Source organism: Leopardus geoffroyi, chromosome B4 (genome assembly GCF_018350155.1).
Source record: "Leopardus geoffroyi isolate Oge1 chromosome B4, O.geoffroyi_Oge1_pat1.0, whole genome shotgun sequence".
NCBI lineage: Eukaryota > Metazoa > Chordata > Mammalia > Carnivora > Felidae > Leopardus > Leopardus geoffroyi.
The window spans coordinates 55854717-55868417 of NC_059341.1; the positions used below are offsets into that span (position 1 = coordinate 55854717).

Below are 13701 nucleotides of genomic sequence, written 5' to 3' on the forward strand. Positions count from 1 at the left end.
CTATTATGAATAAAGTTGCTATGAACGTTTCTGTACAAGTCTTTTTGTAGACATAAGCACTCATTTCTCTTGGATATATGCCCAGGAGTGGAACTGTAAGTCCTGGTATAGGCACATATTTAGCCTTAGTAGAAAAAGCCCATTTTCCATACAAGTTGTGCCATTTATACTTCCTTAAGCAGTGTATGAAAGTTGTAACTTCACCAACACCTGCTACGGTTTGTAGTTTTAGTCTTTTTATTGCTAGTCTTTGTAGTTTTAGCTGTCTTTATTTGCATTCCTGATGAAGAATGATGTTGAGTACATTTTCACATCCTCATTGGCAAACATACATATTTTTAAATCTCTTATAGATTGTTTTAATATTTTTAGTTCTTAGGGCCCCTGGGTGGCTCAGTTAGTTACGCATCTGACTCCTGATTTCGGCTCAGGTCATGATCTCACGGTTCGTTGGTTGAAGCCCCGCATCAGACTCTGCACTGAAGGTGTGAAGCCTGCTTGGGATTCTCTCTGCTCTTCCCCTGCTTGTGGTCTCTCTCGAAAGAAATAAATTAAAAAAAAATAGTTTAAAAAGTATTTCTAGTTCTTGTGCTAATATTTCTGTTTGTTGTGTCTCTTGCTTCTCCTCATGGTGGTTCATTTTCTCATGTGGTTTTAATTTTGAGTGTGAATTAATTTTATTGTTTGTTTTTCATTTCCAGGAGATCTAGGTTATACCCCAACAGACTGATTTTGCATTTGCTCTTTCCAGAACCCCATGGCTATCAATATTCTAGAGCCATTTTTATATAATGTCTCAGCTTGACTATATCATCTCACCATTGTAAAGTTCGAAGCATATCAATTTTTTAAGAGGGAAAAAGCTTATTTTGTGACTTAAAAAATAATCCCACATCATACTATTAAGATATGGTATATGTAGTGGATTCTCAAGACTAATATCATATCAGAATGTGCTTTTCAAATCATAAAATCCTTTTACCACCATTTAATCAGAGATTCACAAAAACTTGATGAAGCCGACAGAGCAGTTATCATGCCTTTTTGTGTTTTGTTTTTGTTTTTGTTTTTGTTTTGTTTTGTTTTGTTTTGTTTTTTGTGAATGAATACTTGTAAACTCAGGCTTAAAATGATTAATCCAAGGCCACACATCCAATATGTGATAGACCCAAGACTAGAACTCAGGTTTTCTAATTCCCGATCCAATTCTTTTCAATATATTCTCCATAGGCTAACATATTATTATTTATTATATATCATAGATCATATAAATCATTTATTTCCAAGAGAAGTTCATAGATTCGCTAAATGAATCCTCAGTCTAGTATAGTGCATGGCCAGGAGTGTGGGCCTTGAGGTCAGATTGCCTGAATCTCTGTTCCACTAAACCTTGGGCAAATTAGCCAATCTGAACCTCAATTATAAAATAGTGATAATGTTTACCTTGTAGAATTGTTGTCAAGATTAAATGAGATGATACTAAAAGGCTCACGTCATATCTGCTCAACCTGTTCATTGTAATTATCGTTTCATCAAATTCTTAATGAAATGGTTTATGCGATACGCATTCTACTGATACCCTAATTGATTTTACATTGCTCTTTTCTTCTTTCCCCCAGGGATTTTGCTTCTCTCGTGTTGTTTGATACAAGATGGTACTAGACATTACAGAGATATGATGTTTAAATCATAAGTCATTATGTCATCTCTCTGCTTTATTGGCACACATAGCTAAGCTTTATTAAAATATTCTTTAAGCCAAGAATTTCTCATGAAATATTAGGCTTGCTAATTTTTTCCCTACGTTTCTGGCCAAAAGCCTAGATGCCTTGTGTTTCCAATATAATATTTTACTGAATTTAATATATGCTAGAAGTCCAGTGAAGTGGGAACAAAGAAAAGGAGCTCCTATTTTCAGGTGAAATCTTGTCCCAAGTCATAGTCTTTTGCTACCTCTCTTTTCCAGTTTGCCAATGACACAGCAAATTCAGTGCCTGGGCCAAGTGCTTGGCATTTTTAAGTGTCTGAGAGTGACAGGTCACTGGGAGGACTTGGTGCCTCTATCTAAAATATGCTAGTAATTGTCCTATGTGTTGAGGATCCTAAAATGGATGAGAGAGTGCAATTCTAGGTGGGTGTTACTGCTTGTTTTGAATGGGTGGTTGTGAGAAAGCGTCTCACAGGCTGTGAGCTATGCAGTCATTCCCACAGGGAAATAAAACTTGGGCTTAAAAAGTCAATGTTTGGAGGTGATTACTTATGGCAGGAGATTTTGTTTTGTTTTCTTGGTTAAAAGAAAATTACATTCTTTTTTGGACTTTTCCTCTCTCTCTGGAGCAAAGGTAGGGTGTGGGACCATGTAAAGAATGTCCAAAGGGTTTAGTCAACCAGCTCACTCTGCTGCTCATGTGATAGAAGAATGGGTCTCCCTCCCTTCAGTTTTTTCTTTTATTCCAAAGGAAAATAATCAGTAGCCAGCTTGGTATCATCACTCTTTTTCTGAAACTACTGGTTGTGATTTTGGTTTGTATTCTTGCTTTCATGTCACTCTCCAGACTGTGTTAAATTTTCTCAGCATAAGATATTACTTCCAATTGGCATATACTGCCTGGCCACAAGCTTTTTAGGTCAGAGGTCAATCCCTGACCCAAAGTGAAGTAGTACAAAGTGGGCTGGTCATGTGTAAGATAGAAAGATGAGCTGGACAAAGGAGATTCCTTGCTTGATACTTTGAAACTGACAATCTGAGAAGTGGAGATAGTTGTGGGCCCCGGTGCTAGAAGCCTTCATCTGAGATAGGAGTGGTTGGTAAAGGCTACATGCAAAGTGAGAAAGACGTGGACAGAAGGATAGAATGCACAGAAGGGTAGAAGGAAGCTGAGAAGCTTGAGACAGAGAGATGGAATTAAGGGAGTGGACTGTCTTTAGACAGTCCATTAGACCTGGCCTAGTCGTCACTTCTGAGATCTGACAATTCTGCTTTCCTTAGATTCCAATGCAGAAGTGTGTTTTCAACACATCCCTGTCTCCCACTCCCATCCCCTGGTGCTTGAAGTGCCATCTCTGGAGATATATCAGTGATTTGGGGGTGATACACTTAAAATTTAACCTCAGATCCTTACCTGTAAAATAAGTAAAATAAAGATAGTTATTTCAGAAGATTTTATACTATTTTTAGGGGCACCTTGGTTAAGCATCTAACTTCAGCTCAGGTCATGATCTCACAGTTTGTGGGTTCCAGCCCTTCATTGGACTCTGTGCTGACACACACAGAGCCTGGGCCCTAGGAGCCTGGGGCCTGCTTCGGATTCTGGGTCTCCCTCTCTCTCTGGTCCTCCCCTGCTCACTCTCTGTCTCTGTCTGTCTGTCTTTCTCAAAAATAAACATTAAAAAATTTAAAAAAAGATTTTATACTATTTTAATATACAGTAAAGCTTTGTGTTACCCTGAAAAATAATCTCCTTGAATCATACTTTTTTTACTCAAAGGTGAACACATAGCAGATATTCATAACAGTATTACTCAAGATGAAAAACCAAAGTTTGTTTTCATGTAGCATCCCTTAATAAGGAGATAGCCACCTTTCTTTCATAGATGCCCTGCTCAGTTCATTACCCTTATGACAACCATTATCATCTCTTTGTTGAACTAAAAAAAGCCCACTCAACATAACCCAACAATATGTTGCCATTGTTATTTTTTAAAATAATAGAAAAAAAAGTTGAATTTCATATCACTGGAAACACATTTTATGATCTATCCATAAGTGAAATGTCCTCCTAAGGTGGCCTTAGGGCTAGAAGATACACTTATAGATTATTGTGATTATAAGAATTTCTCTTTATGCTAGCCATTGTATGCTTATCTATGCATTTGCATTAATATGTGATGCAAAGGTTAACTCAACTTTATTCTTCTTTAGGACAGCAAGATAAAATGTGAACATATATGTGCATGTGGAGGGTGGCATGCACATGTACTGAGGAGTTGGAGGATAGGATGTAACCTTTGAAAGAGGGTTAACAGCACACCTTAAGAATTTAAACAGTTGAGAATTCTATTTATGTCTACATTCAGACTTGATAAATATTTTGGGTGTCTGAAAGATTAATTTTTTTTAATTGCTCCTTAAACTAGTGCTGGAACAAAGCCCCAATTACTATGGGTCAAAGAGCAAATACCTAGATATGGAAGAGCTGGTCTAAATCCACTTGACTCTGATAATATTAAAGGTCAATAGTCTTTCACTTAACAATAACTGATAATGTGTATAAATAGTGCATAATGTGGCTCTAAGAGAAAAATGGGAATGGAATGGCATTAAGTAGCGTTGTACTATTGCTGCATATAAACACATTACTTATTTTATGCAATGGGCAGATTAGGTAGGTGATAAAAAAAATGATCGGAAAACAAAGCTCTTTGTCATTAGTGTGTAGTGTATAATTGGACATGATCTGTGATGGTTGGTGGCACGAAGTTCACAGAGAGCATTCTTCTTAGAGTCAGCTAACTTATTTAGCCAGGTATGACTCCTTTGACTTTTTGTCAATTTAGGAAGAAGGCACTGGTGACCATGGTGTGAACGGCAAAGGGAAATTTGCTACTGCCTGTAGAAAAAGAAATAATTTAAATCCTATGTAGTAGATATATAGAATGAATATATCAACATGTATTATCAGTGATGATGACAAACACCTGTAGAAAAAAATGTGAAGATGGAAAGGTGAATAATCATCGCAGATAACTCACCTTCATTCCACAGTGTGAGGTATCGACAGTGAAACTTACCCATACCCCTCACATTTATGGACTGTGAACATTTGGAAATATGATTCCAAATTCATCAGCATAACATACAAATGATTCAACACCTAACTCAGATGTGGACAGGGGAAGCTTTGTATTTTTGTGAAGACATTTTCCCCTTAGATTCCATATTGCTGATTAAACCACAAAACAAAAGAAAATACATTCAGAACCCATCTTCTTGGGTAACATTCAGTTCATTTAACTATATGTTTCAATGATGGAACTAAGGGGTTCACTCAATGACACTGAGAGGCTTGTTTTAGACATCTGGAGTAAGGTAAAGTCAGGAAAGAGAGCAAACATGTGAAAATCACCTTCACTATTCTCTGACTTCACATTATGCATAACAAAAGGAAACTACAGTGATGAGTGAGGTGGGTCAGTGATTCCCAAACTTGCCTAGTTATGAATCTCATCTGGAGACACTTGCCAGAACAGAAGCCCTTTCACTGGAAAGTTTGACCCAGCTGATCCTTACTAGTGCTTGAGAAAAACCATTGTGAATGTGTAATTACTGAAGAAGAAATCAAACTTAAGTTACAGGATCCATCCTCTTGACTACTGTTTCTTATGCTAAAATGCTAAGGTTAGAAGATTGCCTTTAACTTTAGATAAATCAATAGGGATTTATCATAGTACTATAAATCACAGAACTCCAAAGAATGTAGTACAAAATAAGTGATAAAAGATACATTGGAAGACAGCTATAAAAATTGATCAATAAACCTTAGGGAAAAGTCCAGACATCTAGCCATTTCATTAGAGATGTCATAAAATTTATCCATATAGCTGTTTCAGTTAATGGAAACTTCCACATAGGACCTATATATAAAACTAATGAAGTGCATGACTGTGGCAAATGTGAAACAAAATTGTCAAAGCAGGGTATTATCTCAGCAATTGGTGTTAATTTACATCTATTGATCACCTTGGTTGATACCCAATGATATTATAAGTGAACGAATAATAACCCTATTTAATCAAGCAAAGAAAAAGAGTAATTTATGATATAATACCAAGTCAGTATAATTTCACAGTAGAATAAACATAACACAGAAGGTGAAGGGAATAATCCATAATACTAGGCACATGGCTAGTGGTAAGATAATCAGTGGATCAATAATCTACACTTATTAGGGCCTACTGCAAGCTAGACACCATTAAATGCAAAGGGCAGAAAGACAAAACAGACATGGTCCCAGATCTCAAATATCAGTTACTTGAACTCAAATACCAGTCTTCTGGTATCTAATCTAGAGCCAAGTTGACTTTTAAATGAATGATGAGTAGGGGCGCCTGGGTGGCGCAGTCGGTTAGGCATCCGTCTTCAGCCAGGTCACGATCTCGCGGTCCGTGAGTTCGAGCCCCGCGTCAGGCTCTGGGCTGATGGCTCAGAGCCTGGAGCCTGTTTCCGATTCTGTGTCTCCCTCTCTCTCTGCCCCTCCCCCGTTCATGCTCTGTCTCTCTCTGTCCCAAAAATAAATAAACGTTGAAAAAAAAAAATTTAAATGAATGATGAGTAGTAGCATAAAAATAGAGGATGCACAATCCTTTAAAAGAATTTTTTTTTATCTCTCAGTGATATTAGTTACCTTGTTAGTTTTCACATAAATTTTTATGCATTAATTGATTTTATCAAATATTAAGGAATTAAAATTTATAAAATTAAGTTTGGTTAATTAAATGTAAAATTTGTGAGTGTAAAATTTGATTTGGTTAAGTCTCATCTTTTGTAGATATGCACCTATTTAGTAAAGAATTATTTCAAGATGAGTCATTTCTATGTTCAATAGATCAAACATGTGATATAATAAATGATTAAAGAGTTAAAAAATCATCCCTGACTTTGTTCAGTCAGTTTAGTTTTGTAAACAAACACTCAACTTAAGTGACTAAAAGTTATGAGGGAACCAGTGACCACTCGGGTGTTAGAATGATAAACGTGATTCTAGGTTTAGTGTAATTAGCTGCGGATCTGTTGACATTGCTGGTACAGAAGTATAACTTACAAATATTGTGAGAAATCACTTTTATGGGTAAGTCCCCATTTCTCTGTGAGAATGAGCTATAAGTTGATAACAAGCATCATGTAAATGCAGCCTCGTAAAACATTCCCATGCCAGAAATACTTGGAGGAGATTGGTAGAAATTTTAGAAAATATTTTCAAGATTGATTCAATAGTTATTGATTCCATTTTGTTTAGCTTTTGGGGAACAGTAAGAGGATTTTTCTCCCAATGAAGTTCTTTATATGCAACAAAGAGTGACAATTCAAGCGAAATAACATAGGACATTGTGTCCATCCTCGTGTAACTTACTAGGTAAACATCAGGACTCTATATTCAGGTAAAGGCCCAGTCATATATTTTGGATAAATAAGTATTACATATTTCCCAAGAGTGAGTACATAATATAATAAACGGAACACAAGAACTATATGGAGGAAGCATAAATTCTCTTTTTCCATCAGTCATAATTCTTCAAAATCTAACAATGCATATGGATCCTCATATGAGAATCAATGGTATTTATACAAGGTGGGCACAGAATTATAATAGAATGCTTTGGCTGCTAGCATGACAAGTGCAGATAAATTTGGTATTTTAAAATTTGTTAATTTATATTTAAGCAAAACAGCATTAATATTCCATACATTTTTGATGCACTCCTAACACACATAGTAATATTAAAATAACATTTTGATTCCTTTTTACATGTACGTTAAAATTAGAGCAAAATGGATACATGTGTGACACCACTGTGCATAAAAAGAGGTATACTCTTCCATCTTGAAATAGACACTTGTTATATATATATACTTATATAGGCAAATATAAATTTGAATCTTGAATAATGTGGAATTTTAGGGCTCAAAATCATAAACACATCTAATGATGAGTTAAATCACAGAGAGCATTAGCTGGCCTGCCACTGAAGGACTGAATCTATTTATTCTTTGAACTTTAGTCTGGAAAAAACACATTATGCCTGATACCTTAAGAACTCTCTCCTTACTAGACAGGGAAAAACAGAAGCTTGAGTATACTTTTTCAAATATCCAAACTCTTTTTATGATCTTTCCAGTTAAGGCTTTGGCTTTATAAAGCTACTATAAATGTGGTGACTTCTTGGTAACAGAAAACAATTTAGATGAGGAAAAAAAAAACTGGTTAAGGAAGCATCAGTATTACTAATATTAATGAACACAGAACATTCACATTCAGTAGATAATGAATTTGAGTGTTTTATTTTCTCACTGATTAGAAAACCTGTCCTTTTAATCCTCTTCCAATAACAACTGGAGACACCAACAAAAAGGAAAATATATTCTTACAAATAAGAGTACAACAATACTGAATACTCATGATAACCTCTATACCTGAGAGCTATTTAACAGACTTAAAATTATGACAAGATATAGCTGTTGACTTACCACTTAAAGTAGCTTACATGTTTTAATGCAACCTGCTATTCTTAAAGGTAAAGTGGCTTAATCATTAGAAAAACATCAGTAATGAACCTATTTAAGCAGTAGAGTCTAGGAAAGAAAAACAAAAAGGAAGTATCCATATAGGAAATACAGTAAAGTGTCATCGGTAAAGTGACATTGTTACTAAGTACAAAGTCCCACAACACAACAAATAAGCTTTACGAAAGAGTAAAAATTTAAGAAGCCACTTTATGAAGGTCAAGCTGATGATCCATTAAGTAGGTTATGACTGCATTATTTTAAATCCATGTATTGTTTCAAGACATCCCTTCACATGTCTGCACGGACAAAAGAAGCAAAAACTCCATCTTCTCTAGCCAAGAGGCTTTCTGGAGTGTCATATTCTAAAATATTTCCTCGCTTCATCACAATAACTAGGTCTGCCGTCAGAATAGTGTGAACCCGATGCTGTGAGTGAAAAAAAAACAACATGTATTTGTTACAGATTTCAAGGTACAGGCAAAGCTATGGAATATGCATATTTCATCGATTATTCAGGGACAATTCTTTATCTCGGGGCACTAGGAGGTGCACGAAACACAGCCTCTTTTTCTTTCTTTTTTTTTTTTTTTTTAACACAGCCTCTTTTTCTTATTTAACATATCATTATTTACATACTTTTAAATGCTGGCCAGTGTAATTGGGTTTGGGATGGGCTGTATTAAATTGAGTGTAGCTAATATAGTAGTTTCAGTACTGTCATGGATGTGTAAGGAGGCTAATTTTGTTTGTCAAATAATTAAATGATAAGAAGAACCATCATGGACCAGTTGGATTATCATTTAGTCTAGACTAAAACGATCTCTTGTGTGGAGTCAACTAATTTGTGGGCTAACACACATCTGAAGAACCTTGGAAGGTGGTTCAATTCTGGGAACACAATATGAGGAAATCCATTCTGGCATGCAGTATTAGAATGAATTATCTGGGACTTTAGACACGCCATGTTTTAGTCTTTAGACATCACTGCCACACACTTGTTCTCTCTTTCCACCTAGTACCCTTTGGAGAGAAGCTTTGGGATTAGTAACCAATAATAATAAAAACTATCACTTACTGAGCATATGCTATACATTAAGTGCTCCACACACATACTTGTTAATCATCAAAACATTCCTCAAATGTGGGTGTTATCTCTCTCTGCTTTGTTTGCAAGACCACTGTGGCTCACAGAGATAAAGCAAAATCAGGAGATCACATAGATAATAAGTAGCAGAACCAGGATTAAAACCAGACTTATTAACTTCAAAGCATGAGATATTTCCACCCTGCTATCAAACTGTTTTGTAGGGAGTATCTGGTACCTTAGAGGATTGTTCGCCTACCATTATTAGTGTTACGGTTAAGAGCATGGACTTTGAGGTTAGACTGGACTTGTATTTTGGTTTCATCATGTTTGGTTGTGCGATCCTGATCAACAAACTAAATTTTTGTATGTCTCAAGTTCCACATCTGTAAAATGATGGTAATAATATAGTACCTGCCTCACAGAATGGTGATGAGGATCAAATGAGATTATCCATGTAAAAAAAAAAATCAGCACCTTGTCTGACACATACAAGCAAATACTAAATGTCAGACACTATTATTTTTTTTTTATTTTTAAAATTTACAAGGGAAAAGTCTGTGCTGTGGGCTTTTCACTTCTCTTGGTAAGATAAGTGCTGAGAAATAAAAATATAATGTGAACAACAAATGTGAGACACATGTAATTTTAAATTTCTTAAAAGCCACATTTTAAACCATAAGTACACAGGTGAGATCTATTTGAAGTTACATTAAATCTAGTTGATTTTTTTAAGTAAGCTCTACACCCAGTGTGGGGCTTGAACTCATAACCTTGACACCAAGAGTTGCATGCTCTACAGATTGAGCCAGCAAGGCATCCCATGAAATCCATTCTAATGATATATTTTAGACAATATATTTAAAATATTTCAATATATAATCAATTTAAAAATTATTAATGATATCTTTTACATTTTTCTATAAGTACTAAGTTCTTGAAATCCTGTGTGTTTCACACTTACAGTATCTCTTAATTTGGACTACTCACATTTTGAATGTTCAATAGCCACGTATGGTTCAGGACTACCATACTGGATGTGGACTATGCAGGTCAAAACATCAGAATGCTGATGGGAGTGACGGACCCAGAAAAACCATCTGTTTATCTGATACACAATTTTCCAAAGTTCCTTCTCCTTACAACCCAGCATCCAACCTAAAACCATCCCCGGGACAAAGGCCTATCTTCTTCCCTGGGCCATGTAGATGGAGTAGTCTCAATGCTTATGCTCTCAGAAAAGCAAAGAGACATAGGTGGACAGCTAAAGGTGAAAAGAAAGACATATACGGAGTATAATAAAGATGCCAGCTTAGAACATGTACCAGTATTTCACATATCCATAACAAACCTATCATTTACTGACTAGTAATGAATGACATAGGGGCACCTGGGTGGTTTAGTCTGTTAGCGTCTGACTTCAGCTCAGGTCATGATCTCGCAGTTTGTACGTTTGAGCCACGTGTCTGGCTCTGTGCTGACAGCTCAGAGCCTGGAGCCTGCTTCAGATTCTGTGTCACCTCTGCTCTCTGCCCCTCCCCCGCTCATGCTCTGTTTCTCTCTGTCTCTCAATAATAAATAAATGTTGAATGATATATATTTAGGAATTACCAAAATTTGTAGGATACTGCTTATTTATTTTTGAGAGAAGATCAGAATCACTTGTATACCCATGCATTTAGAAAAAAAAAACTTAAGGTTAATGAATTGTTTAATTTCTGCTGTGTATTTTCCCTCCAAAAAAGATTATTCTTCAATCATCATATCATAGATGCTAAAAAAGGAATTTGGCGTTTAAATCCATAAATAGAATATTATAAACATTGCCTTGTTTTACTAAAATAACATTTACTTAAAAAATAAAAATAAAAACATGGAAAAATCTTGGCCAATGAAATATGTATGTGGTGTCTATTCAATTAATCAAAAATATTTTTTTCTTGAAAACTGTGGTGTCAATTATAATAGCATTGATGCAATTTTTGAAATGCTCTAGAGAAATTAATTAAGAGTGAAGAATAAATCACTTTCATAAATAAATGCCATGCACTATTTTCGTGCATGAAGGCTTACTTTCAGAACCCAAAGACATTTGTCTTTTGAAGTTCTTTCACTATTTTCAGTTGCAGTCAACAAAATTAACAGAACAGCTTTTAGCAGGGAAGAAAGAATAGTAACTGTTAACATAGCTGAGAATCATTCTACAAGGGTTCTGTCACAAGTTGGTGGTTTTCTCTTTCTGTTAAGAGCCTGTTAAGAGAAGTTGGTCCCACGGTAATTCATCCTACCCATGGCTTTCTGTGTTCCAATGGGGAGGTATCCTAGTGACTACATTAGTGGTCTTGAAATGAAGAATGGGTGAAAGATACAGAAGTCTATGAAAAGTATTCAGTGAATGTAGGCAGATAAGAAAGAGAACATAATTTTTTGGTTAAAAATAGAAATTTTGCTATGGGGTGCCTGGGTGGCTAGTAGGTTGAGTGTCCGACTTTGACTCAGATCATGATATCGTGCTTTGTGAGTTCCAGCCCCATGTTGGGCTCTGTGCTGACAGCTCAGAGCCTGGAGCCTGCTTCGGATTCTGTCTCCCTCTCCCTCTGCCCCACCCCCACTCACATTCTATCTCTCTCTCTCTCTCAAAAATAAATAAAGATTAAAAACATTTAAAGACATACAAATTATGCTCAAGTAATCTAGGTGTGAACTAAATGGGGCTACTCAGCAATACCATGCTTCATGCAGAAGACAGAAAACTAGTCTTTTGAGTAGCCAAGGGTCTGCTTCCCCCACCCCTTTACCTGCTCATTTAGGGGCAACAGGAAGTTCTTTCTCCCCCCAAATATCTCCCTACCTTCTCCAGGGAGAAAATTCTTGAAAATATTAGAGAACTGTTTTTCGAGTTAGCTAATTCTCTCACCCATTAAATCCTTCACACTCCAGTGTGAATGACTTAATCAGGTAACTCTCCTCCAGGACAGAGTTCATTGGGAAAGTGAGAAAAAAGTGGCTTTTTCTTTACCTAGGCCCAGTGTATAAAAGGTGGGCCCTGATGGGAGTCATTTCCTACCACTTTAAGAAAAGCTGCACTTCAAAAGGTTCTCTTTCCCCATGTATCAGTCACAAAAATGGAAGCATACAAGCACTTCATACATAGCCCCCAGTACTCAACGGTTAAACATAAATAATTCTGTAAATTAAATAATGCAATCTTCAGGGCACATAAGGAACATGTACAGTGTTTTTAAGGACACTTACAATAAATCCTCAAAGAATAGTGAAATTGGTCCATAGGACAGAGGTAAATCTGATTCTCGGGTTTTCGTAAATACTACCTCCTGCATATATACATACTTAAAATTATGCATGTGCTTCATTAAGTATTGAACATAACTGAAGCAGCAGGTTGAGCTGATTTGCATGAGAATACCCCATAGGCATTTCCTTCACCATATTCCCATCCCCTTTAATCCCTGCATTAGTCCTGCCTGACTGAGGGGATGCCACTAGATAACTACCAGAGAATGGGCTAGTTGGCAGAGGAGCTGATGACGGTCTACTTGTTGGTCATCACCAAAGTGGAAAAGAGGCCATTCTTGTGGGCGAGCAAGTTTGGAACATTATCACACTCCACTAAAATACCCTCAGAGAAGACTAAAACAAGACCTGCATCCAAAATAGAAGAGACACGGTGCTGGAGAGAAAAGAGAAATGGAAAGACAAGAGTCAGCAAGACGGAAAATGTCCAGGTGATTCATTTAAAAAAGTTATTGTTAAACATTAAGCCTAAATGCGAGCAAGAAACCATCCATCTGCAGACAGGAAGAAGAAAACCATGGCCTACATTAAGTAAGCTATGACAAATACAAAGATGTGAGCAATCCTTCAATTTGGTGCTCAGAGAAAGTATCTGCCTCAGCTGTATCTCATTGCTTTCTTTCTTGTTTAAACAGTTAAATGAATAGAAACATAGAAATTAAGTGTAAGTAGTAGCAGAATTGGTAGTCATTTTGAAGAATTTTGCTTCTGAAAATGCTCATCAGATGATTAGATTATCAAAAAGAGAATTACCCCATGTGAATTACCATCTGTGTGTGGTGAAAAAACACAGGCATTCCTGCTGGAATCCTTAGATTTAGGATATCACATCATTAGGGGAGGTAGGCAGAACAGACAGTGTGGGGAAAAACAATATAAAGACTTTTAGAGCATAGCTGTGTGTATGTGTGTGTGTGTTTCACACATACAGAAGCATTGGCAGAGAAATATATCATTCAACGTACGTATGCTTGAATTGCCCAAAAGTTAAGATTATTGAATCTTGGAACAAAACCCA

General features: G+C 36.2%; 1 protein-coding gene across 8 annotated transcripts in view; it reads right to left on the reverse strand.

The window, feature by feature from the left end:
* Positions 1-8031: 8031 nt before the first annotated feature.
* Positions 8032-13701, reverse strand: part of ABCC9 (ATP binding cassette subfamily C member 9) — a 131325-nt gene continuing 125655 nt past the window's right edge. For 6 of the 8 annotated variants that reach the window (XM_045466916.1, XM_045466913.1, XM_045466918.1 and 3 more), the window contains one exon: positions 8032-8710. In XM_045466916.1, the coding sequence (XP_045322872.1) occupies positions 8573-8710 (138 nt within the window). In that variant the 3' untranslated portion in view covers positions 8032-8572. Of the gene's footprint in view, positions 8711-12883; positions 13060-13701 lie in introns of all 8 variants that reach the window. The other 2 variants (XM_045466921.1, XM_045466915.1) reach the window with 1 other exon arrangement.